Source organism: Vulpes vulpes, chromosome 8 (assembly GCF_048418805.1).
Source record: "Vulpes vulpes isolate BD-2025 chromosome 8, VulVul3, whole genome shotgun sequence".
Lineage (NCBI taxonomy): Eukaryota > Metazoa > Chordata > Mammalia > Carnivora > Canidae > Vulpes > Vulpes vulpes.
Window position 1 is genome coordinate 20,035,000 of NC_132787.1, and position 26,657 is coordinate 20,061,656.

The following is a 26,657-nucleotide window of genomic DNA, read 5'->3' on the forward strand; positions in this document are numbered from 1 at the left end:
GTATTGATCTATCTTATCTTTCCCTAAAATTAATCTCACTGTATTCTACATTTTGCACCAAAGCTTAGCATGCTCATCTCCCCCCCACACTGCCTCAATATCTCCTACTCCTTTAAGGCCCATTCAAATCCCACCTCCTCTAGGAACCCCACCAAACCCAACCCTTTGTTCAAGTGACTCATCTAGCTTGCAGTATGATCTTCCCACACCTACCTCCCAAAGGCCCAGCAAATTGATTTTTTGAACTTAATATACTTTTTATAATTCAGGAGTAATGCATGAATGTTGTAAAATAAACATTAATAGGCTTTAAAAATTTTTTCATCTTCCCTTGTCACTCTAATCTCACCTCCTATAAATCACCCCATTTAATAATTTTTCATGCATTAACAAATATAAACTATACATGCGTGCTTGGTTGTTTTTCTCAATATAGAATAGACATATGTATAAGTCAACATGTTTTTTTCCCCAACCATTTTAACAGCTAAACAGTTGTCTAAATCTGTTTTTTATTATGGTTATGCGTGAGGAGAGCCATCTCCTTTCTGCCTCCATCTTCCGTATGTGAATATTCTCAAGGTAAAGGCTATGTTTTGTTCTTACATCTTCAAGATGACCTCATACCAAGACCAAGAATTACTTAAACACAGATATTATCATATTTGGTCCTCAAAAAGCACAGAGCCAATAAGGACAAGGGATTCTAATCTAGAGTTGTCTGACTCTGGAGTCCACATCCTTCATCCCTAGGCTACAGCTAATAAATTTTTCATAAGGCCATCCTTTGCTTTTTAAACCAAGTTGGAATTCAGAAGAGCTCCAAGTATTCTGGTGTAGGCAGATGGGACTGAGGAAAAGAGATGGGGCACTGGCCGATTGGTGAGTATGTGGAGGTTAGTGGTTGCAACTATAAAGCTAACCTATCACTCAGTCCTTCAATCTGTGTTTAGGGAGAACCTACCAGAAATTGAATTGCCTCGTCCTCTTCAGGCTCCCCATCACACTCTCCCTCAGGAGTAGCTGTCAACATTTGTTGAAAATCTCTGTGCCAAGTGTGCCGAGATTCTATTAATAATTTCTAATTTTTTTGAAATTATTTCTAAAAATTCTACGAGACAAATATCAGTACCATCATTTTAAAGATAGGAAAACTGAGGGACACCTGGGTGGCTCAGCGGTTGAGCGTCTGTCTTTGGCTCAGGGCGTGATCCTGGAGTCCTGGGATCAAGTCCCACATCAGTCTCCCTGCATGGAGCCTGCTTCTCCCTCTGCCTCTCTCTGTGTGTGTCTCTAATGAATAAATAAATAAAATCTTTAATTAAAAAAAAGATAGGAAAACTGAGACTCAGAGAAGTTAAAATACTTGCCAATATTAGACTATAATAAATAGTGAATCCAAGATTCAAGCTGAGGGTCTGTGTGGTTCCAGACTGATCCCTCTTTTGTTGTACAGAATGCTGCCTTTCAATTATTAGAGAAAAGATGAACTATGACTTTTTAAAATTTTAGACACAGTTAAGATTACATTTCACTACAAGTAACTGACCCAACTTTTGTGGTCTAACCAAATGGAGATTTTCTTTTTCTCCCAAAAAGTCAAGAAGTGGGCAGACAAGGTCTGGTTCGGCAGTTCAGAAATGCCATCAGCTTCTCAGCCTGCTTAACCTTTGAGCTTTTTGGTCTTTGGTCACAAGATGCCTTCTCCACTTAGAAAGCAGCCTTCAGGGATGCCTGGGTGGCTCAGTGGTTGAACATCTGCCTTTGGCTCAGGCTGTGATCCCAGGGTTCTGATTCCCCACAGGGAGCATGCTTCTCCTCTGCCTATGTCTCTGCCTCTCTCTCATGAATATATAAAGTCTTTAAAAAAAAAAAAAAAAAACAGTTTTCATGTTCCAGGGAGAACAAAGAGCAAAAAGTGAGCTCACAGAAGCCATCCCCTTATAAGAGCTTTTGAAAGAGGGGAGGGAGCCCAACCCACCTACTTCCATCTCATTGGCCAAGACCATAGCTCTAAGACACCCTGCAAGGATTCTGGAAAAATAAGGTTTTTGTTGTTGTTATTGTTGTTTTTTCAAACTGGACATGGTGGTAAATTAAACAAAATAGGGTTAGCTGAGAGAAGATGTGGGTGGAAAGGATTCTTATTGGCATCTAGCTGTGTCTGCTCCAAGGGTGATGTAAAACAAGTCATCCTAGAGAAGCAAGGTACTCTGGGAAGAGAAAAGCAATGAAAGAATCTCCATATTTAGAAGGTTTCTGGTTGTGCAAAGTCACAAACTGATGGGGGTGAGGGCTGGAAGAACATGAACCCATCCAAAGCAGCTGATTCAGAGGAAAAACACTGAGATCCAGGTGACTTCACACAAATCATCCTGGCCAACTCACAGGTTCAATGGGAGTGTTTTCTCTGAGTCCCCCACTGCTTCCCTTCCTCCCACTCACTCACTTCCTGGAGTCCTGGAGTTAATACAGAGGGGCACCTACAGGCTCATTCAACTCCTCCTATCATTCATAAGAAGAAGTAGAGCATGTCCAAATTCCAATTCAAACAAAATAAAACTCTCTACTATGTGTTGTTATAAGCAGCAGCATCTTTAGACACAGATAATGGTTGCAGAAACACGGCTTCTGCAACCACTGCAGCCACACTAACAAGTTAGAATATTAAGAAAGTAGGCCATTGAGTTCTAGCCTTGTTTTCACTTTTTCCAAATAAAGTAAACTCTATAAACTGTCCTCACAAAAACTGCATAAAACTCTGTGGTGGCGAGATGATGACATTTGTGCAAGTACTATAGAGAGAAGGGTGACAAAGAGTGAGCAAAAGAGGACTAGATCCTGTGAGCTAGATTCTACATAAATACAAGGTAACATAGGCATATTTAGTGATATGATAGAGTATTACATGCAGAACATGAAAGAATTAACCCATTTCCCAATAGGCTTCCTACTTCTTCCCAAGAACTCCCTTGCTTGCCTAAGGAATTTGGCCACTCATTTATGAATGAGCTTGCCAATAAAAACTGCATCTTTACTCTCTCGTACCAGGTAAAATTAAGCTTGCTCTTTTTAATAAACACATACATGTGAGAAATCAGCACACCTGCTCTCTTGAATTTGTGTCTGTTTTTATGTCAAATGCTTGCTTTCCCTAAATTAAAAGAGAGGTGAAAATACTTAGCCTTCCTCTGGAGTTCAGAGGGTGTTCATAAAATCTACAGCCAGCCCCAAATATTACAGTACTTGATCTTCTTCCATCAGGATTCATAGTCGAGACATGAGCCTTTGCCAGAATGACTGATACTAACTACAATTGAAGTTTGTACAATTCCTTCAGTCATGGACATTTTTAGGTACACCACTGTACAGAAACCACCAAATGATCTTTCTATTCTGAACTCATTATGCTTGCCAACAAAAACAAGGATTCACATGTAGGCCAGTCAAAATGTGAGTCACAGCAAGTTCTAGTGAGACACAAAACCCAAGTCCAGTCACAAACTGTGACAACACACCCACCAGGACCACTCAGAGTCCAAAGCCATATTTCAGAAATAGAAACTCTTCAACGGGTACAGACCAGAACACACTTCACTCAGACCCACCTCTTCCTCACAAAAGTGCCTAATAAGTGTTCAAACATAAAACTCCTGGAAAAGCCCATTTTTAAATCTAAAATCCAGTTGTTTGGCCTTTTAGACCCTTCAAAAATGGAAAAAAAATATTGAAGCAAAAGTAATCCTCACCACTTGGCCTTTGAAACACTGTCAACTTATGCCAAACTGGCATCAATAACGTTTATATTTAAAATAAACAGCATAAAAGAAATAGAAGAGTCTTTGTATTTTTGTAGGGTGGGTTGGTTCAGTTTAGTTTTTTTAAGCCATTACCTCCAATTAATTAAACATCAGTCTCTGTGGTTGTAATATATGTGACAAAAGCTGTAGGCTTTTTGACTAGGAAAAAGGTTCAGACATGCACAGTGAGGACTTTGAGGGAAAAAATGGCATAATACACTAGAGATGAAGCAACTGCACAAGCCCAGAGCAGTTTTTGGACAGTGTCTATTTTTGAACAGTCTGATGACTGATTTAACCGTGAAATTATCAGCCTTTAGGTGAAGGGAACCACTGGCCAAAGACACATTGTTCCATTTATCCCCAAACACCACCCAGTGTCATTAATCTTAACAGCTTTGCATCTCATACTTACACCCATCTGTTCAACCATGGTTAAAAAATAATAATAATAATCCCAGCTCCCTGAAATATTTCACGATTGGCTGCTCAACTATGACTTTTTCTTTTTTCTTAATTTCAGAATATGGCTTTCTAGGGAAATCTCTGGGAATAAAAAGACCATGATTATGCAATATCTGTGCCCTATGTTTCCACTTTGAAGTGGTATTTCTTTAATAAAGAATTAAAGACACACACCCAAATGTGAATGAATAGTCATTAATTCACTCATTCATTGTTTTGAAAAGGTAATTCAAATCAGGCCAGAAACATGTAATAATATCTTTGAAAAGACAGAATCAGATGAATGAGATCTTCTTTCAGTTAACAGTTTGAACAATGTGCTATTTGGGAACTTTTTTTTTTTTTTTTTTCCTTTTTTAGAGTGAGCAAGAAGGGAGAGGGGCAAGAGGGGGAGAGAATCCCAAGCAGACTCTCCATCAAGTGTGAAACCCAATGTAGGGCTCAATCCCAGGACCCCTAAACCATGACGTGAGCTGAAACCAAGAGTTTGAGGCTCTAACAACTGCACCGCTGAGGCACCCCTGGGAACCTTTTTAAATGGCAGGTGAAAAACTCAAGTTAATTTCATGTAACAAATTACCAACATAATATAAATTAACTATAAAAATACAAACATTTCCTGAATATGAAAGGCACGTTTTTAAAAGGGAGTCAGCTAGTCAGTAACAGGGAAAAAAGTGACCTTGTTCTGATTTATCTCACGCTGGTACAGTGAGTGACAAAAAAGCTACATAAACAGTTAAGTTCTCCCTCACTCGTTTCCAAAAAATGTCTATGATGCCCTTGAAATTAGGCACGAGTGATCTAGAACTATGCTGTCCCCTGTATTTCAAGTCAACACTCTGCCCACAAAGGCCAGATTATCCTACTTTTTAAAAGATTTTCTTTATTTACTTGAAAGAGTGATGAGAGAGGGCACAACAGGGGGAAGAAGAGGTATAAGCAGCCTCCCCACTGAACTAGAGCGGGGCGCAGGGCTTGATCCCAGGACCCGAGCGGAAGACAGATGCTTAACCACTGAGCCACCGAGGTACCCCATCCCACTTTTTAAAAGTAACTATCAGAAGTATGATATTTGCTGGTTAAAGAGAATTTAACCAAAACCTGATCCTACCTTTCTCAATAATTCAACTACCTTTCAAGTTTTGTCCTTTAAAAGCACTTTGCTTTACTGTATCATATCTGCCTTATAAACACAAAGGAAATAAATATGGGTGAAAACTAAGTACATAAAATTAGTGTTATTACTCAAACTGTGAAAAAAATTTAAAGCATCGGCATATTCAAGTCCCTAAGCCAGAACTAGTTTCCTGGGAAGAAAGCATAAATTTGAATTTGACACGTCAGGACAACATTGTAAAGATGCTCTTCACTTGAGTGGGCTCAATGAGTGGGGCTGGAAACGGTTTGGGCCCTTGCTTGCTAGTTGTTTCGGTTATTACAAACTGCAGTTTGAACACTATCAACCAAGAGCTCACCTTAGCCCATAGGAATTCCACATTACCTCCTCTTTCCCACTGAAAAAAAGTCCACTGGAAAATACAGTTCTGTTTTATGTACTTCCCATAGAACATAAATAGAAAAAACCCATTCACCACTATATCAGAGCTATTAAGCAATTGCTTATTTCTTAGCCCCAAAACACAAACCGAAATACAAGTGTTCTGATCTTTTCAGTAAAAGACATCTTCTCTTTGCAAAAAGCCTGTTGTTTATCCCACTCTGTGCTAATTTTTTCAAGAACTAAGAATAATACAGACCCAGGTGTTCTATACACAACAGCAAAACAAAACACATCTTTCTAGCTCTGAAATCTGATTGTCATGGGCTACAACGATGGAGAATCCCATCTATGAGTCCTGTGTTCCCTATTTCCCTCCTTGGGTTTATAAGATGTGATGCGGCTTCCTTCTTTTCTCCTCCTGGAAACGCCCTTTCATTCAAGGCACCTGGGATGCAGCTTTTGCCTCACGATGAAGTTCACACCTAACCTGGCAACAGAAGGATCTTCACTGCTGAGAACAGTGGTGAATGAAAAGGGAAACCTGACTCCCAAGTCTCAGCCCGTATGTGGGTTTTTGGTTGTTGTTGTTTTTTTTCCCTTCTCCAAAAGAAAGGGCCTCAAGCACTGGTAAGTGAGGGCTCTGAATCAGCTTACGGAGTTCTTTTCCCCAGAAAGTCCCTCACAACCAAGAAGTGACCTGAGCACACAAGATCTCCGAACAGGAAAAAAGGGTTTCAAACAGGAAATAAAAATCAGAATTCCATACTTCCACTTCTCAAAATACCTTTTCCTCCCAACGGCCAATTGCTTTCCCTAAATACCTAAACCTGGACACTAAATCACGTTCTTCTATTGCTCTCTGTGCTGCTTATTGAAATGAAGGATTTGTTTTGGTCCTACATGTTGAAAAATCCATGCTCCTATAATTAAGAGTTTGCATGCCACGCCTTCCACCTCGTTTCCCTGTTAAAACTCGCTCCTCAAAAAAAAAAAAAAAAAAAAAAAAAACCACACACATAATCCTTGAAAACCCAACTACCAGCCTTCATCATTTTCTCAAGCAGCCACAGAAAGCAGATCTGAAGATTCTCAGCAGCTTCCCTAACCCCTCCAGATCACAAAGTTGGCAATGAAAGGGATTCTCAGTGAGAATGTCAGAGTGAAAAGGAGTTGGAGTTTTAGAAGTGTGCCCCCAAGGGACGAGTTTTCCCGCAGCTCATCATGAATACACCCCAAGTGAATTTCTCACATCCTGACTGGACTATATAAAAGGATTTTTTGGGGGGGGAGGGGGGTTGATATAAAAGGATTTTTTTAGGTTGATAGATAAAAATATTAAGAATATCAATGATACCCTTTCATTTAAATCAACATGTAACAAGCCACCGCGAAACTAAAAAAAAAAAAAGAATACAAACCTTTCATTCTCTCAAAGGGCATAATTTTTGAGTCGAAATTTCATAAACTTGTGACATTTTTAAATACCACCGCCCCCCAACACACAGACACACACACACTTCTCTAATTGGGGTTCTAGGGTGTTGCTGGAAGACTAGGGTGTGGGGGTCGAAGGACACAGACAATACCTTACACGTCCATCCTGGAGGTACTTTTCACATCAAAGCTAGTTGGGAGCCCCAGGAGTTACGCCCTGTCCCCCCCCCCCAAAAAAAGTTCCCGTCCCCCGTCCCCCCTCCACCCCCCGCCCCTTGGGAACCTGGAGTGAGTAAGGAAAGGAAACCGACCCGGGGAAGAGGAGGAGCAGCTGCAACCGCACAACGGTGCCACTTCCCTCCGGTCCCGGGGGGAGCCCCACGCCCTTACCTGGGGGTGGGAGCCGCCGGGCACTTGTTCCAAAAGTTCTGGTTCACCTTCCGTCCGAGTTCCTAGCCCCGGCACGGCGGCCCCGCCGCAGGCGCCCCGCGCGAAGCCCGTCCCGTCCCGCTCCCGCCTTCCCCACCCTCTCGGCCCTACACCATGTCAGGAATCCGGGCAGGCACCGAGCTGCTGCGAGCTGACATCACTCCCAGCTCCAGGTACCTCCCCCTCCCACCTCCCACTCGCCCTCTCTCCTCCCTCCCTGCGGGAATTAGCCAAAGAGCGTGCGTAAGGGGGCGGGGCCGGCCGCGCCCGCGCGCCCGCTGATTGGGCGCCGCGGCCGTCACTCAGAGGAGTCGCCTGCTCTATACATTCCTCGCGGAGCCAGCCTGGGGCTGGGAGTGGGTGGTGGTGGTGGTGGTGGTGGTGGTAGAGGAGGAGGAAAAAGGGGAAAAAAAAAAAAAAAAGGCTGCCTTTCCTGCTATCACTGGGGAAAGGGGGTAAATGGCACGGGGAAGCGCCTTTAAACTTCTCGGGGCGTGTTTTCCTACATCCTAGATCGGAAACGAAACTAACCCACCCGAGCCCCCCTTGGTAAGGGGGAAACAATTGCCTCCTCTGTGCCCCGGGCAAGTGCGAGTCCCGCGGCGCGTGGAGCAGAAGATGGCTAGCTCCGAGTCCGGCAGATGAAGGAAGCCTGCTCACCCTGCTGCCCCCTTTTATCATCTGGGGGCTGCTGCGTGTTCCCTCAGATGGGGAATTTAGAACTTCCAAAGCGCCGGAGAGGTTGGGGAGGGAATCCCAGAAACCGGTTGCGACCCCCCCCCCCCCCAGCTCTGAATGGGTTAACTGGTGGCCTTATCAGCCATGTGCTGCTTTTGCATTTAGCGGTGAGAAATCACACCCCACGAGCTTCTGGGCAAATAAAAATTGAGTCTCCAAAGAAAAATTATTATTTACCCTTTTTTAAGTACCTGAAGGCTGTTGCTTTCATGCACCACTGAAGGGCGGGGGGGGGGGGGGGGGGGGGGAGTCTCCCAATTGAGCTCAACCAGCCACATGAGAATAATTACTGTTGAATGGAGCCAATTGCAGCGGCTGAGCTATCAATTAAGAATTAACTAACATTTACCCTTGACGGATACCATGCTGTATAATCCCCTTGGCTAACAGAACAGAATGATCCTCAGGAGACTGTTCTTTCAATTTGCCTAATATCTGATCCAAGACAGAACTGAATGGTGAACCGTGGCTCTATTTATAGGAGATCTAGATAGCGTATTATCCATTATCTTCTGGAAGGACAATGAATTGAGTATTGGCTTTCTGTTGGTTTGTATTGTTTGTTTTTCGGTTGATGACAACATCTACATTTCACCAGTCTGCCAAAGAATTGTAGATAGATGTGCAGAATCAAACGTTGTATCTCATTTAATCCTAACAGCCGATAAAGTGTCATTAGCCCCATTCTAACATAAGGAATCAAAGGCTCAGCCAGATAATGTAAGTAAATTAATCCAGAACATCCAGGAGTGGGGTTGAAACCAAGATCCATTTGACCCCCCAACCACTTTTTCTCTTTATAGTGGCCATTGCCTACAATGGACCCTCATTCAAATACTATAATGCTGAAAAAAATCCACAGACCCAGGCCTCTGATCTCATAGATCTACTGTCTATCATCACCATTGTGCTGTTGTCAGACCTATGCTATTTCAAACTCCTAACTTCCCAAACTCCTTAGAAAGACTCCTAAGTCTTTCTATGCATCACCACCAGATGAGTTTTCTAAAACAGCTTGCTTTAGCCATCAACATCCTCCCCTCTAAATCAGGCCCCCTTTCCTTGCAATTCTTAGCTAGCCATTTAAAACACTCCTGAACCTGGTCTCTATTTCTTTCCCACCTTATCTCCCACTTTGCTTCCAGGAGACCCTCTCTTATAGTCAAACTGGTCTACTCAACATATCCCTGCTTGATTCTCACCTTCTGGCCTAGCTGGAATCCCCACTCTTCTGCATGTTAAGTCTTGCCTCTCTCTCAAAGCCTAAGTCCTAGTCCTCCATGTGTGCTATAGTGGAAAGAAGAAGGGCTAGGGGCCCATTGCCCAGTTCTGGCACTTACTTGCTGTATAACTGGGCAAGTCACTAAAACTTGCCATCAGAAACCTCGATCACCTCCTTTATAAAATGGGGTTGATAATACATCAAAGATTATTGTAAGGGTTATTGAGATTGTACAGAGGTATAAACATATGATTAAATATGTCCGGTTTAATATATTTTCTTACCTTCCCACAGGATTAAGCAAGTTCCATGCTTAATCCTCTTTGTATTCCTTATATTCTGATTCAAAGAAAAGACTCACTAAAAATATAGGACTATAGAAGAATGGATCATCATATCACCCCTAATCACCTTCCATTCCTTAATGCACCCAGAACTCAAATAATCCCACAGCCAGAAACCATAAGTGTCTCTCTCTCTCTCTCTCTCTCTCTCTCTCTCTCTCTCATACTTTGGCCAGAATCCTTCCCTTTTCCCACTCTCCCATCATTCATGCAACAACCCTTAACTTATTTTCTGCACAAACCACTTAACCTACCTATCAGCCACTCATCCTTCCCCTCTCTTAGTTAAGAACACACTTATCAGTGGTGCCTGTTCCCTACTTTGCTCCCCAAATGCCTTCGAACAGTGGCAGGGTGGCTACCAATCATTTTTCCAGCCCTGGTCATAGGATGACTGCATCCAGGCTCACATTCTGCAATCCACAGCAGATGGGGGAGGGAATGGCCCACCCCCACAGGGATGGCAGGATAGAATAACAGGAAGTTGCCTCCCATCCCCTCTGCAGCTGGAGTGATAACAGCTGCCATCAGAGTCCAGAAAACAAAAGAGGAAAGCTGAAAACAAGGCCAGGGCTGGAACAGTAGTATTGAAATCAAGGGTTCCAAAGTGGGTAAGAAAAGAACCAATGGTGAGATTTCAGCCTCCTTCTCCCTGAACTCTCTTCTTCTCCCCCTTAACAAGAGTTAGAGCTCCTCTGTTCTACATTTAGCTTCATCATAATGTTTCATTTTTTTTAAAAAAGTATGTGTGTGTGTGTGTGTGTGTGTGTGTGTGTGTGTGTGTGTATTATTGACCTCTAGGTATCTTGGAGAAGCCCCAAAGGATTAGAACAATGTAGCAGAAGTGAAATAGGATGCCTGATGAGGAGACATCCAGAGTTTACCCACTATGCTGGATTCCAGCTGGCTTAATGGAAAAAATCCATTTACAACTCCTGCGGTTTCAACATGAATTAGCTCTGTAGGTCTAGATATCTATTTTCTGTTTAATGATTCCTATGGTTATTGCTTACCTTTAGTACCTATGAGTTGTGCCAGGTACTAGTACCGTGAGTATGAATGGGGAGAGGAACATTTTGAAAGCATGAGAAAGCCTGCAGGGAGTAACAAAAATAGAACTTGAAAAGGACCCCACAGGCCCTTTGATGCAGCCACCTATGGGATGTAAGAACCCCTTCTACAGCATTGCTGACAAGTAGCCTTCTAAGCCCCAGCTTGGATTCCTTTTCTGCCACAAGGAGCACAGAAACTCAGATCTTTCTCCTAGCAAGCAGACTCTAGTTTTCTGACTTTATCATCCAAAAGACCTTGGTCTTGTGTCCTCATTTAATCCTCATAACCATTCATTAGGGTGAGTGTTATTAGCCCCCTTTTAACATAAGGAATCAAAGGCTCAGCAATTTTAAATTGCTCCAGAATACACAGAACTGGGGGTTGAAACCAAGGTCTCTATCTTCAAGCCATTTTTTTCTTTATACATCTAAAGCATTGCTTGTCTACAATCTACTTTTTTTCAATTCTGCCCTCCCAAGTAACAGGGAGCAGGCTGTCTTTATTCCTGCATCCCCAAGCCTTTGCAGGCACAAGGACACACAAACTGATTTGTTTAGATGCAGATTCCAAAAGAGGTCCACCTGACTCACCAAGGTCACATCATGTGCCTTCTGGTCTTCACAGGCTTCCGGCTACCTCTCTCTGAAGCACAGTCCTGATCATTCTTGACTCCTTTCAAAACACTTGAACAGGGGATCCCTGGGTGGCTCAGCGTTTGGTGCCTGCCTTTGGCCCAGGGCAGGATCCTGGAGTCCTGGGATCAAGTCCTGCATTGGGCTCCCGGCATGAAGCCTGCTTCTCCCTCCTCCTATGTCTCTGCCTCTCTCTCTCTCTCTCTCTCTCTCTCTCTCTCTCTCTCTCTGTCATAAATAAATAAATCTTAAAAAAACAAAACAACAACAAAAAAACCCACAATTCTTGAACATGTTCATTCACCAGGGAACAAAGCCCACACTCTCTTTGGGCATTCAAATGCCCTTACATCCTGGCCTCCAACTTACCTTTCTACACTTACTGATCCACTTTCTACCAGTCTATCCACTTACTGATACACTTCTTCATACTCCCATGCTGTGCAAACTGGATGACTTTGTACCCATAGTCCTTAATAATGTTTCTTCCTCAATTAAAGATGATCTTTGCTCATTTCTACTAAAATCTACCTCCCAGGGTAGTTGCGAGGATTTGAGGAGACATCATGTGCACGATGACAGAGCACATGCCTGATACATAATAAGACATCCCTAAATAGGGGATCCCTGGGTGGCTCAGTGGTTTAGTGCCTGCCTTCGGCCCAGAGCATTATCCTGGAGTCACCAGATCGAGTCCCACATCAGGCTCCCTGCATGGAGCCAGCTTCTCCCCCTGCCTGTATCTCTGCCTCTCTCTCTGTCTCTCATGAATAAATAAAAAATCTTTAAAAAAAAAAAAAGACATCAGTAAATATATTTTCCTTTTTTTTATGCAATAAAACAATTGTACTATTATTTTTACATAGGGCTTATGTCCCTCACTGGCTAAATTCCTAATAAGGGTAGGATGCCAATTTGTTTTATCTTTATGTTCTTTAGGGAATCTAAAGCCCTCCTTTGGGGCAGCTGGCTGGTTCAGTCAGTTAAGCATCTGCCTTCGGCTCAGTTCATGATCTCGGGGTCCTGGGATAGAGCCTCACATCAGGCTCCCTGCTCAGTGGGAAGCCTGCTTCTCCCTCTCCCTCTGCCTGCCACTCTGCCTACTCGTGCTCTCTCTCTTTCTGTCAAATAAATAAATAGTATCTTTAAAAAAATAAAATAAAAAATAAAGCCCTGCTTATCCGAGACGTTCGATAGAAATTCACTGAAGGAAGGAAGGAAGGAAGGAAGGAAGGAAAGAAGGAAGGAAGGAAGGATGGGTTCAAACTTTTTGCTTCAAACTTCTAACTGCCAGGAGCTACCTCCTTAGAAGTTCAGGAAGAACTGGACCTCGGACTCTTCCTACCCCAGTCACACTGTTAAACACAGTAGAGTCAGTTGGACACATGGTATAAATCATGAACCCAAATTCAAATGAAACAAGCTTAGCTTTAGAATTCTTTCTAGAAGCAATTATGGGGCCAGAGCCAGCGCGCCGAGGACCATGTTGCTCCCGGACATCCTGCTCACCAGTACCCCGGGGGTTGGAAAAACCACACTAGGCAAAGAACTTGCATCGAGATCAAGACTGAAATACATTAATGTGGGTGATTTAGCTCAAGAAGTCTGATCAACAGATATCATGGAGTCCGACAAGATGGCTTCTCCCAAGAGCATGCTGAAAGATGCACAGATGATGGCACAAATCCTGAAGGATATGGGGATTACAGAATATGAACCAAGAGTTATAAATCAGATGTTGGAGTTTGCGTTCCGATATGTGACCACAATCCTAGATGATGCAAAAATTTATTCAAGCCATGCTAAGAAGGCTACTGTTGATGCAGACGTTGTGCGGCTGGCCATTCAGTGTCGTGCTGATCAGTCTTTTACCTCTCCCCCCCCAAGAGATTTTTTATTGGATATTGCAAGGCAAAGAAATCAAACTCCTTTGCCGTTAATCAAGCCATATTCAGGCCCCAGGCTGCCACCTGATAGATATTGCTTGACGGCTCCAAACTATAGACTTAAGTCTTTACAAAAAAAGGCATCAACTTCTGCGGGAAGAATAACAGTTCCACAGTTAAGTGTTGGTTCTGTTACTAGCCGACCAAGTACTCCCACTCTTGGTACACCAACCCCACAAACCATGTCAGTGTCAACTAAAGTAGGGAATCCCATGTCCCTCACAGGGCAGAGGTTTACAGTACAGATGCCCACATCACAGTCCCCAACTGTAAAAGCATCAATTCCTGCCACATCCGCAGTTCAGAATGTTCTGATTAATCCATCATTAATTGGGTCCAAAAACATTCTTATCACTACAAACATGGTGTCATCACAAAATACTTCCAATGAATCATCAAATGCATTGAAAAGAAAACGAGAAGATGATGATGATGACGATGATGATGACGATGATGACTATGATAATTTGTAATCTAGCCTTGATGCTGTAACCTGTAAACTTGGTCTTAAATCCATTGTACTGAGATTAAATGTGCATGCTGGGTATTTTCAAGTTGTGTTGTAGAAAACTTAAATGCTATTTAATGAGTAAATATAGTTATCCTTTCCTATTGAGATGTTGGGTTTTCTTTAATAGGATTAGTAATGGTTATTCATTAGCCTTTAAGTGTGAAAAATAAAATTGTTGTTCATCAAAAAAAAAAAAAAAGAAGAAGCAATTATGGCTTATGCCATCTGATTCTAAGCATGGCACCGATGATAACCCAGACATTATTTTAATATCCTTTAGCTGGATACTAAGGCACAGCTCAGCTATCATTACTGACATCACATATGAACTCAATGCTCCTCCCTATTCCCTTTCTGCCTATGGAGACAGGTTAGAAATAGGACCAGTATCTCACTTCAAGCAGGGTCTTATTTTAATCACCCTCCCCTCACAACCCAGACTGTGCTGGTTATTCTCCGGTTACCTGCCAGACAAATCCAAAAACCCAGTTACATTCAATTACCCATTTTGTTATTCTATTTATAAATGGAAAACAATTTTAATTAAAAATAGAGACTATTGCATTTCATGGTCTTTTATTAATGTTCAATTAATGGCTAAACTAAACAAATTAAATTCCCTTAAACAGTTAACCCCATTTATAAACATAGTTAATTGAATTTCCTAAAAAGCATCTCTGGTTTCTATATTCTGAGAGAGGCCAACAAGATGGCAAGTCAGTCTGTTCAGTACACAGCAACAATTCTTCTTTTCTATTCCATGCAGATGATCCACAGAGCAGTCTTCCTAAGCAGGCTCAGGTCTTTCCTTGGGTGACAAGTCACTGCCATTCCTTCCAACCAAATGCACTGTGCACAAGCCTTTTTAGAGTTCCTGGGAACATGCACAATCAACAGCAGAGAATTATCCATAACCAGTTAACTCCCACCTTGATTTTCACCTGCCACAATATTTAGTAAGGCTCAGTTTTCAAATAGTATATCGTGGCTCACTACTAATCAAAATTTACCCAGTTTGACATTGTAGTACACCCCATTCTCTGGATGAGTGCCACATATGATTCTCAGGCCTCAGACTAATCCATTAATTTCTACCCCACTCACCTTTTCACCTGGACAATCATTAATTTACTGTTGCTTTATTCAGTCTCTCCTAATCCCTAACTAGAATTCTTCCACTTAACTAGAATTTACATTTTAAGTGGCATGTTAGATTTCAATCCAGAAACTTCTAAGGGGATTAATAAGGAGTTTTAGTTAGAACAGATGTAAAATGAGGATTGGACAACTGATTTAAATAAATGCTTTTATTAAAGGAACTTTTGTGGCAAGTTGAAAAAAGTTGCTGATTAACAAATCTTTAGGCTAGAGCATCTTATCTCCCAAATCCTATAAAAATGAAGTTCTTTCCTGCTTTCCCTAGCTCCTCCAGATTCTATCTCCAGAAAGGCCTTTTCACTGAAGGATGCTGACTGTGTGTAACATGTGAATTGCCAGTAATTAGTACTGTGGTTTGTTAAACTAGCCAGGGTATTAAGGGAGCAAGGAGAAAGTGTCTCAACCATCACTTTAGTATGTCTGTCTTTAAGTGCTTTAAACCTTGTTTCTCTTAATTTCTCCTGATATAGTTTCGATTTGGCCCTATATTGCCTGAATTCTGAATTAATCATCGTGTAATAGCCATAGAACTACTTTCTATTCTGCAAGATGCTGTTTCTGAAAAAAAATAATCACCCATTCCTGCATAAAAGGAAGTGTAAGAAATAGCACCTCTTCTTTGGTAAAATTAAATAAAGAACCGAGTTCTAAGATGTAGGATCACTTGGCAGTTTTGACACTTGACATAAGATGTAGGATAACTTCATCACCTATAAATGGGATGACAATAATGCTAAAGAAAGCACTGGAATGGAGCCATGAAACCCTGGGTGCTGCCACCCCCACACTTCTTCTGACAAGAGTCCAAGATAGTTCTTTACACACAGAATTCTCAGTTAACATCCTGAGACCCTTGAACGGTACTAATTGGACCATGGGTTCCCACCTGAATCAAAGACAATCAGGTAGAAACTTGCCAACAGCCTGGAGCAAGCAAGTATGGGAACTCATCAGTAGATTTCCCTACAAGCTAGTCACTAAGTCGCCCCCTCAGGTTCTGTCTCAAGATATTAAATGTGAGACACATTAAAAAAACAGAATAGGATAAAGCAGAAAGAAGCAGAGAGGGACATAGAATGAAGGCAGTAAGCAGAAGCATGAATAAGTAGAAGCATGAAGTGTAGAAAGTAAGAACAGAAGAAAGTCAGTAACTCAAAACATAAAGCAAAAATGGGTAAATCCTGAAAGTCACACATAGAAAAGGTAGGAATCAGAACCATGAGATGAAAAAAAAAAAAAAAAGAACCTTGAGACCATAGACATCATAAGAGTAGTGGAAAATAGCTACAGAAGTAATAGAAAATACAACAATAATAAAAATGATACTAGAAAACACCAATATCTATGTGTCTGGTACTATTTTAAATGCTTTAAATATATTAACTTCAACCTTGTGAAGTGTGTTTCCATTTCACAGATGAGGAAACTGCCACAAAAAAGCTTAAGTAACTTGCCCAAAGTCACATGCTAGCATGATTCAACACAGTTCAGCACTAGAGTTCCTGCTAAGAGAAAAGCTGAATTAACAAGAATAATAGACACATAGTGTTACTGTTGAATATTTAACCATGCACCAGATCTTATGAGGCTTGATGGTTCAGTGGTTTCCTGCATTTCCTTCATTCCCCAGATAGTCTCACACTAAATCTCTATCACCTGAGGTAATCTGAGTACTTGAAATAATCTAATACTGGGGCTTCAAATGGGATAATAAATGTGGGTACATTTTGCCTTCCCTGAAATAAATGGAGCAAGGTAAAGTGTTTTTGTTTTGAAGATTCTGTTAATTTATTTAAGAGCAAGCAGGAGAGATCACAGAGGCAGAGGGAGAAGCAGACTCCCTACTGAGCAGGGAGCCTGATGCGGGGCTAGATCCCAGGACCCTGAGATCATGAGCTGAGCCAAAGGCAGACACATTGAACCAACTGAGCCACCTAGGTGCCCCTGAAGTGTTTTTATTCTGAAAAAAGGTGAAAGTTCTGAAGATATGATCTGGTGATCAAGATTGAATTTGTCTCTTCATCACATTGCTTTGTGACATATCTTTGCATCAGGCTCAGTCTGTCTTGGTGGTATAGTTTTCCACGCACTGTGGGAATTTTAGAATGTGTTAGTTTTCAACATGTAATTATCATTACATGTTAATTAAGTATAATTATATTAATTACATGACCCTGTTCTACCTCATTCCTTTTCTAAGCAACTAGAACGAAGAGGCTATGATTACCGGGGCAATGAACAAAGCCCAGAAGAAAAGCAGCTTGAATATTGTTTTATCTTTCTACTACCTCTCACAACAGCAACCAGATCACTTAGGGTATGGAGGGAGTCTAGATTTATTCTAATAATAATAAAAAAAATCAGGGCATATGTTACAACCATCTTTTTGTTTAGCTCAAAAACTAAAAACTTTTTTCAATCAACCCCATTTTACTTTTATTTTATTTTGTTTCCATTTTGCTTTTATTGAGTACATTTGTGAGTGACCACAGACATGAAGACAGGTGATACTTTCTTGTAGAGCTTATTTGCAAGGTTCTGAGCTTTGCTTTCAAAAAGGCAATGAGTAGATGTGAATCAGTGCTCCCATCAGCATGTTAGGAAGGGAAAGAATTGGAACCTAGATTCAACCCTGCCTTAGCAGGGATTGAGTTGCAAGGAATTGAAATTTGCTGAAATTCCAGCAAAAGATTTAGAACCTTCTGTGTTGCACTGAAAATTATTTCCATATGGTATAATTGTTTGAAAAGTTGTTAGTGCTGGGCATTTTATTCCAATTTGTTCAATGTACTGGCTTCTAAATGCTCTTAAATATACATGTAAAAGAAAATAATCACCCCCTTCCAAAATGCCACTCAAAATTCTCTGACTTTACCTCCTAATGAGGATTAATCTCCTAAGGATCAGCTTTATTTGTCCTGTCCTATTTTAGATATCAAGAGTTGTGTTCAGTTGCCTTCTAAAGCTTTATTTATTTATAGAATAAAAGAATCATATGTGTGGAAATAATAACACTTTTGTCAGAAAGTCAGGCAGCAAGTTGGAAGCTCCAGGGTCCCAGTGCCTCTTCCAGTGGAGCATACTTGCTACAGAGCAGGAGAGGGAGAGAGAGGAGAAAGAAATTGTATGCCCTGCAGCAGGGACCCTAAGACTATAAATAATCAAATTATGAAACAGTCTGCATTGTTCACCCCAGCAGAATCTCAGCTCTGAAATGTTCCTGCCCACTCCCCATATACACTCTCCCCTCCTACTGTCTTACTGACCATATCTGGAGAAAAAAACCCAAACTATTGTTTCTTGTGATCCTATGACTTAACCTCTGTAAGACATTTAATGATAAACTTTATTTATTTATTTTTTAAAGATTTTATTTATTTATTCATGAGAGATACAGAGAGAGAGAGGGAGAGAGAGAAGCAGGCTCCATGCAGGGAGCCTGATGTGGAACTCGATCCCAGGACTTCAGGATTACACTGTGGGCCGAAGGCAGGCGCTAAACCGCTGAGCCACCCAGGGATCCCCTAATGATAAACTTTAAACACCTATCTTGGTAACCCTTTCATGTTTTCTGAGAACTGAGTCCTAGAACTTGATTTAATCTTCTCAACAAACCTAAAGCTAGGTGCAGTTATTATCCCAACTTACCAGATAAGGAAACTGAAGTCTAGAAGCAGAACTGGCTTCACGGGTGGGAGATGTGTAGTGTCACACAGGGTCCATGCTTAGAGGGGCTCCATACTTGGTTTAATCCTCTACTGTCACTATCTTGAACTTTTTAATTCCTTAAGGGGCCCCACATTTTTATTTTGTACTGGGTCCCACAAATTACATAGCTTATTCTTTCTAAAAGGAGTACATTTCACAAAGTTCTCCTGTTAGTTTTCTAGGGTTGCCATAATGAAGTACCACAGACTGGTGCCTTATGCAACAGAAATTTATTTTCTCACAATTATGCAGGCTGGAAGTCCTATCAAAGTGTCAGCAGAATTGGTTTCTTCTGAAGCCTTTCACCTTGGCTTGTAGATGGCTGCCCTCTCTCTTTGTCTTCACATGGCCTTCAGGATTAGGGTCTTATCCTAATGACTTCATTTTAATTTAATTACCTCTTTAAAGGCCCTATCTCCAAATACAGTCACATTGTGAGGTAGTAGGCATTAGGTCTTCGACATACACAGACAACTCAGCCCATAGCTGTTCCATAACAACCAGTAAGTGGAAGAGCCTCTAAGATTTGTTCCATTCATTGCTCTCTATTTGTCTTCACAAATATCCATGTAAGTTGTAAGAGTGTCTCTTCTTGTCATCAGTAGGAGAAGCAGAGGTCAATACTTGCTATCGTGAAACAAAATGGCAATACAGGAAATGTATTACGACAGGACTGGGTTGAAACCTCAGCTCTCCTGGCGCTGAATCTACTGCTGGCCCAGTACTGCCTTTTACAACCTACACACACAGACACTGCTGCCAGGATAGATGGTCCCTCTCTACAATTATAGGTTCTGGACTGTCTGCCTTTGGTAGATTTCAAAATAGCACAGTTGACTGTTTCTAGCCAGGAAAAAGAAAATCATTACTCTTCTCCTTACAAGTTACACAAAGGCACCTCTGTGGAATACATCCAACATACCATTGTGTAACTGTTTTATCTCATTCTTTTGCTGGCTCCAAGCTGTGAGCATGAGCAGTGAGAGTTTGTGGAGATAACTGGGGAGTAAGGTTACCCATTTAAATGATAAAACAGGAAACTCATTTCCAGTTTGGACATGGATAGTGTTTTAATGTGAGCAGATCTGGAGTCCGGACTAAAGACTTGGCAGTATTATAATATGGAATGGCAAGGGGGTGGGCAAGGGGGGCACTAGATTTCTTCTTTTACTTTATTATTTTTCTAAGATTTTATTTATTCATGAGAGACATAGAGAGAGAGACGGAGACATAGGCAGAGGGAGAAGCAGGCTCCCTGTGGGGAGCCCAATGTGGGACTCCATCCCAGGACCCTGGGATCATGACCTGAGCCAAAGGCAGACCCTTTGGAACAGAACAGAGCCACCCAGGCACCCCAGATTTCTTCTTTTAAAGGGATGAGTTCTTGGTGACAGCAGGGCAGGGAAAACATTTGTCGTGCTTTGGCTTACAGGTACAGTGGAGTGGGAAGGGTAGCAGATCAGGGACAGGACTCTGGTCCTAGCCCTGGCTGTGATACTAAGGTTGAGCAGGTTACCTCACCTCTCTGGACTTCAACCTTCTTTTCTGCAACATGATGCTTTAAAGTCCCATTCCTATCTCTCAAATTCAGTATTGTTGATGGGGTATATATAGCAAGTTTTCCCTTGCAAAAATAAGAGAGCATGGAATACAGTTTTTCACTTAAATTCAGTTCCCAGTTATTGTAATATGAACTTTTATAATGTATTAGTTTTTTAAAAGTTATTTTCTTTTATGATTAGAAAAATCATTCATCAGTGGAGGAACTAGACAATACTATAACCAGGTGCTTAAAATTAACATTACTAATGAGGGGAAGATGGACTTTATATATTTCCAGATATGATGCCCTGAGAGAAACACACCACCACTTAGGTGATATTCTGAGGCAAAATGCATAATCTGAATCCAATCATGAGGAAACATCAAAGAAACCCAAATTGAGGACATTTTGTAAAATGATTGGCCTACTCTTACAAAATGTCAGTGGTGGGCAGCCCCCGTGGCTCAGCGGTTTAGCGCCACCTTCAGCCCAGGGCCTGATCCTGGAGACCTGAGATCCAGTCCCACCTCGGGCTCCCTGCATGGAGCCTGCTTCTCCCTCTGCCTGTGTCTCCGCCTCCCTCTCTGCGTCTCTCATGAATAAATAAATAAAGTCTTTAAAAAAAATGTCAGTGGCAAGAAGAGAAAGAAAGGTTGAGGAAGCCATCCAAATAAAGCAGATTAAGAAGACAAGTGACCCACACACATATGTTAATTAATTTATGACAAAAGAGCCAAGAATATATAATGGAGAAAGGTCAGTCTCTTCAATAAATGGTGTTGGGAAAACTGAATAGCCACATGCAAAGGAATGAAACTGGACCTCTATCTCACAGCACGTACAAAAAATAAATTCAAAAATAGTTTAAAGACTTGAATGTAAGACTCAAAACCATCAAACTCCTAGACAAAAAGCATTATCCTCCTCGACATTGGTCTTGGCAATGATTTTTGGGATTTGACACCAAAAAATGGCAACAAAAGCAAAAATTAGAAAGTGAGACTACATTAAACTAAAAAGCTTCTGCAGGGCAGCCCCGGGTGGCTCAGCGGTTTAGTGTTGCCTTCAGCCGAGGTTGTGATCCTGGAGACCCTGGATCTAGTTCCAGGTTGGGCTCCGAACATGGAGCCTGCTTCTCCCTCTGCCTGTGTCTCTGCCTGTCTCTCACGGTCTCTCATGAATGAAAAAAAGTTTATTATTATTATTATTTTTTTAAAGTTAAAAAAAATAAAGTTTCTGCATAGCAAAGGGATCATCAACAAAATGAAAAAACAACCTACTGAATAGATAATATTTGGAAATCATTTATCTGGTAAGGGGTGAATATCCAAAATATATATTTTGGAAACTTCATACAACTCAATAGCAAAAACCCAATCTGATTTAAAAATGGGCAGAAGATCTGAATACTTATTTTTCCAAAGATACAGACTGCCAATGGGTACATAAAAAGATGCCCAACATCACTAAATATCAGAGAAATGCAAATCAAAACCACAATGAGTTATCACCTCACACGTGTTAGAAACACTATTATCAAAAATACAAGAGATAACAAGTGCTGGTAAGGATGTGGAGGAAAAGAACCCTCATGTACCATTGATGGGAACGTGAATTAAAGCAGACACTGGGAAAAACAGTATGGAAGGTCCTCAAAAAAATAAACATAGAACTTCCATATGATTCAGCAATTCCACTTCTGGATATTTATCCAAAGAAAGTAAAAACATTACTTCATAAAGATATATGCACCCCTATGCTCACTGCAGCATTATTTACAACAGCCAAGACATGGAAACAACCTAAGTGTCTACCTATTGATGAATGGATTTAAAAATGTTATATATAATGGAATATATATACACAGTGGAATATTATTCAAACATTAAAAAGTGAAATCTTGGCATTGTGGTATCATAGATGAAACTGGAGGACATCATGCTAAGTGAAATACATCAGACAGAGAAAGACACATACCTTATCATCCTGTGTATATGTGGAATCATAAAAAACAAAAACACGGAAAAGCCCTACCAAGCTCAAAGAAACAGGCTGGTCATTGCCATAGGCTAGGGGTGGGGGTGGGCAAAATGGATGAAAGGAATCAAAGGCTACAAACTTCCAGGGGTGCCTGGGTGGCTCAGTTGGTTAAGCATTCAACTCTTTATTTCGGCTCAGGTCATGATCTCAGGGTCGTGAGACTGAGCCCTATATGGGGCTTCCTGCTCAGGGGAGAGTCTGCTTGAGATTTTTCTCTCTCCCTCTCTCTCTCTACCCCTCCCTCCACCATGTGTGCTCTCTCCAAAATAAATAAATAATTTTTTAAAAAATAAAAGGTACAAAATTCCAGTTATAAAATAAAGAAGTCATGGAAATATAATGGATGTGTGACTATGGTTGATAGAATGTATTACATATCTGAAAGTTAAAAGAATGAACCTTAAAGTTCCCATCACTAGAAAAAATTTCTGTAGCTATGTAAGGTGACAGATGTTAACTAGGTTTATTGTGATGACCATTTTGCAATATATATAAATATCAAATCATTATGTTGTACACCTAAAACTAATAATGTTGTATGTCAATGATATTTTAGTTTTTTTTTTTAAGATTTATTTATTCATTCAGAGAGAGAGAGAGAGACTGGCAGAGACACAGGCAGAGGGAGAAGCAGGCTCCATGCAGGGAGCCCAATGCAGGACTCGATCCGGGGGTCTCCAGGATCACGCCCTGGGCTGCAGGCGGCACTAAACCGCTGCACTACCGGGGCTGCCCTATATTTTAGTTTTTTAAAGATCTTATTTATTTTAGAGAGACAGAACATGAGCAGGGAGGAGGGACAGAGAGAGAGGAAGAAGCAGACTCCCCACGAGCAGGGAGCCCAAAGCTGGGCTCAATCCCAGGACCCTGAGAACACAACCTGAGCCAAAGGCAAATACTTAACCAACTGAGCCACCCAAGATCCTTCTTATACTTAAGAAGTAAATTTTTTTTTTTTATTTTTTAAAGAGGATTAATACATGATCCTGGACTAGATCCTGTATCGAAAAAAATTTCTATAAGGGGCAGTATTGGGACAATTGACAGGATTAAAACATGAGTAGTCGATCAAAGAGATACATCAATGTTAAATTTCTTAAGTTTTATAACTGTACTACCGGCCTGTGAAAGAATATTCTTGTTCTTAGGATATACACATTCAAATATTATGAAATAGAGGGAATGATATACACAGACTTTCAAATGGTTCCCCCAAAATAGAGAAATTAATGAAACAAATGTGACAAAATATTAAATATCCATGAATCTGGCAAAGGATATATGGGAGTACCTCATTCCATTCTCGCAAATATTCTATTAGTTTGAAATTATTTTAAAATAAAAAGTGTTTAAAATAAAAGTAGTACTGATACATAAAATTTTCTGAAGAAAAATCACCTGCAACCCCTACCCAGAGATAACTGTTAACTTTTTGTATATACCTTATTTCTCTCATGGAAAAGAATTATTTCATGACATCCAGACAGGAAAAGTGTCCATGGTGCTTAAGTTCACAAGTACAGGGGACGAGGAAGGGTAGCAGATCAGGGTCAGTAATTGGTTTGGGGGGGCCTGTTATCTACTGTGGCCAGTGGCTCTCAGGAAGTTTGCTAGGAACTTCTAGGAAAGATTTTTACCTGTTCTTTTTTGTTGTTGCATGTTGTAATGCACAAAGACGTTTGGTGCAAGCAGCCACCTTAGGACCATGAAAGGAAAGCCAAGAGAATAGAAAATAAGGTGATTCCAGCACTAGCATCATTAAGCTGCTTAATTAACCAACCCTGGAACCACCCTCGCTGCAGACATTTTGTCACATGATGTTATAAATGTCCTTATTTTTAAGCCAATTAAGTTTAGGTATTCTGTTACAAACAAAAGTATCCCAACTGTGAAACCTCTATTTTTAAACAAGATAATGCAGCAATTTGTTCAGTTCACTTATCAGTCACATGTGGCAAAAGCTCTTCCAAAGGAAAAAGGTCATGGGACCAAATCTGGGTTTTGAGCATGTGGTGAGGTCACTAGCCAGAAGCTAAAGGGAACACACGTTTCTAGATTGAGACAGGCAGTATGGGCTTCACACCCAGAAGGGGAGGGCCAACCTTACTCTCTGGTGCACCTCTGAGTCTAGAATAAAGAATGGGATTTAAACTTGCTTTGGTTTCCAGAGGGGAATTCAATTTGGGGAACAGACAAAGTAGAGTAAGCAGGAAAAGTTGTAGCTCAACATCTGTGCCTCACATATAGGTGGGGTGAAAAGCAGGCCATTGGCCATTCCAAGCCAATGTTAATAACCCGCATCAGTGTGACTTCTAGGAGTAGTGATCAGTGGTAGAGATGATGTCAGAGTAGGGCATTGTGGCAGGTGGTGTCTGAAAGTTACCGCACTGGTGGAGTCTGCACTTGACAAATGTTAGTTCATTGATTCATCAATAAACATTTATCCAACACTTGCTATGTTCTAAGTAATGTTCCAGATGCTGAAAATACGTGGCTTCACATAGTTTCACATATTCTCGCTCTTGCAGAATTTACAATCCAGTTTTGGGAGGCTGTGTGGCACATGAAAGGCTACAGTTATTGCACCCAGACAGATCTAGATTCAAATCCTGATCTACTATTTACAGTGGGACCATGGACAAGTGACCTATCCTCTCTGCAATTCAGTTACCTCATTTAAGAATGGGGATAAAGGAGCACCTGGGTGGCTTAGTTGGTTTGGCGTCCTACTCTTGACTTTGACTCAGGTCGTGGTCTCAGGGTCGTGGGGCGTTGTGACATTGAGCCCTGAGTCGGGCTGCATGCTCAATGGAAGTCTGCTTCTCTCTCTCTCTCTCTCTCTCTCTCCTGCCCCCCCCCCCACCATGTGTGCTCTTTCTCTTTCTAAAATAAAGAAATCTTAAAAAAAAAAAAAAGAATGGGAATAACAATTAACTGGCTTATCAATTAACTGTGAAGATTAAATAATAAAATGTATATGAAGTGTTCAACATAGTACATGAGACATAGTAATCATTTGGTAAACAGGATTGTTTTTTTATTATTGTATATGTGGTTATTGTTTTATTATCAGTTAATAGCATCATTGTTACTGTTACCATTTACATTTGTATTCTTTTTTTTTAAGATTTTATTTATTCATTCATGAGAGACACAGAGAGAGAGGCAGACACATAGGCAGAGGGAGAAGCAGGTTTCCAGTGGGGAGCTCAGATGCTCAACCACTGAGCCACCCAGGTGTCCCTACATTTATGTTCTTCTTGTGCTAGAGGATAGAATTTTGCTGAAGATAAAGCTGAGTATAACCTTATCTTTAAAGCCACCAAAGGAGATTAGGTTGATGTGTTCATAGTCTTGCAGTCAAAAGGCACTCATTACCCTCTTTTCCTCAAAATCTTTCATGTAAGTACCAGAAAGTTTGAGTGTGAGAAGCTGTGAAGGTCTTAGGAGCCCCAGGAGGATTCTTTCCTCAAATCAGCCAGATTCTTACCTGGAGAGATCACCTCAATCTGAGAGGTAACAATACACTTTTCCAAATGTAAAGAAAATACCATTCACTTTTGGCAGGAATTTGTGTCATTAAAGATTCCAAAAGTCAGAGGCTTTTCAGTCACTTGATCTGCTATGAAAGATATCTTTATTTCTTCCTAAGGCTTCACTAACCATATTTTGAGGAAGAAAATAAGAAAATGAGAAACAAATTATTCCTACATTCCCCCATAAGAACATTAACATGTGGTATTATTTTGAAAAGGCCTGGATCTCATCAAGTACAAGTACAGGAGGACATTTGGCCATGTATGAGGTTGCTTATTAGTCAAGTGCTCCTCATTTGGTAAACTCAAATGTCACAATAGACACTACTGCTTGTTCTTTTTCAGAAAAGGAAGATAACCACACAAACAATTCAGGCTCTTGATAAAGGGCTAAAAGAACTCCCTTAATTCAAACATGCACAGGTTCATCCTCTACCGAGGCCATATATCACTCAAATGCATTTATTTATGTATGTGATGATACACTTATTAAAACCTTTATCTGTTACCATTTAATACCAAGATGGCAATTACCCATAAGTTAAAATCTGTCTGGATCCACTTACTAAAGAAAATAAAACTCACTCTAAAGAA

At 40.9% G+C, this 26,657-nt stretch overlaps 2 protein-coding genes across 50 annotated transcripts in view; one reads left to right on the forward strand and one right to left on the reverse strand.

Annotated features, from left to right (window-relative positions):
* Positions 1–7,854, reverse strand: part of PPFIBP1 (PPFIA binding protein 1) — a 167,085-nt gene extending 159,231 nt beyond the window's left edge. For 14 of the 49 annotated variants that reach the window (XM_072765701.1, XM_072765689.1, XM_072765682.1 and 11 more), the window contains exon 1: positions 7,594–7,759. The gene's annotated coding sequence lies outside the window, so the exon portion shown is untranslated. Of the gene's footprint in view, positions 1–7,593 lie in introns of all 49 variants that reach the window. The other 35 variants (XM_025995054.2, XM_072765707.1, XM_072765695.1 and 32 more) reach the window with 12 other exon arrangements.
* A 5,241-nt stretch (positions 7,855–13,095) lies between these two features.
* On the forward strand, positions 13,096–14,116 carry LOC112917529 (transcription initiation factor TFIID subunit 9-like). The gene has a single exon (XM_072765094.1). It carries the CDS (start codon positions 13,243–13,245, stop codon positions 14,038–14,040), a length of 798 nt encoding a protein of 265 aa, XP_072621195.1. The 5' UTR covers positions 13,096–13,242; the 3' UTR covers positions 14,041–14,116.
* Positions 14,117–26,657: the final 12,541 nt, after the last annotated feature.

Bases quoted from the DNA above. Each gene is read 5' to 3' on its own strand.
- LOC112917529 (XM_072765094.1), top strand. From the start codon at position 13,243: ATGGAGTCCGACAAGATGGCTTCTCCCAAGAGCATGCTGAAAGATGCA.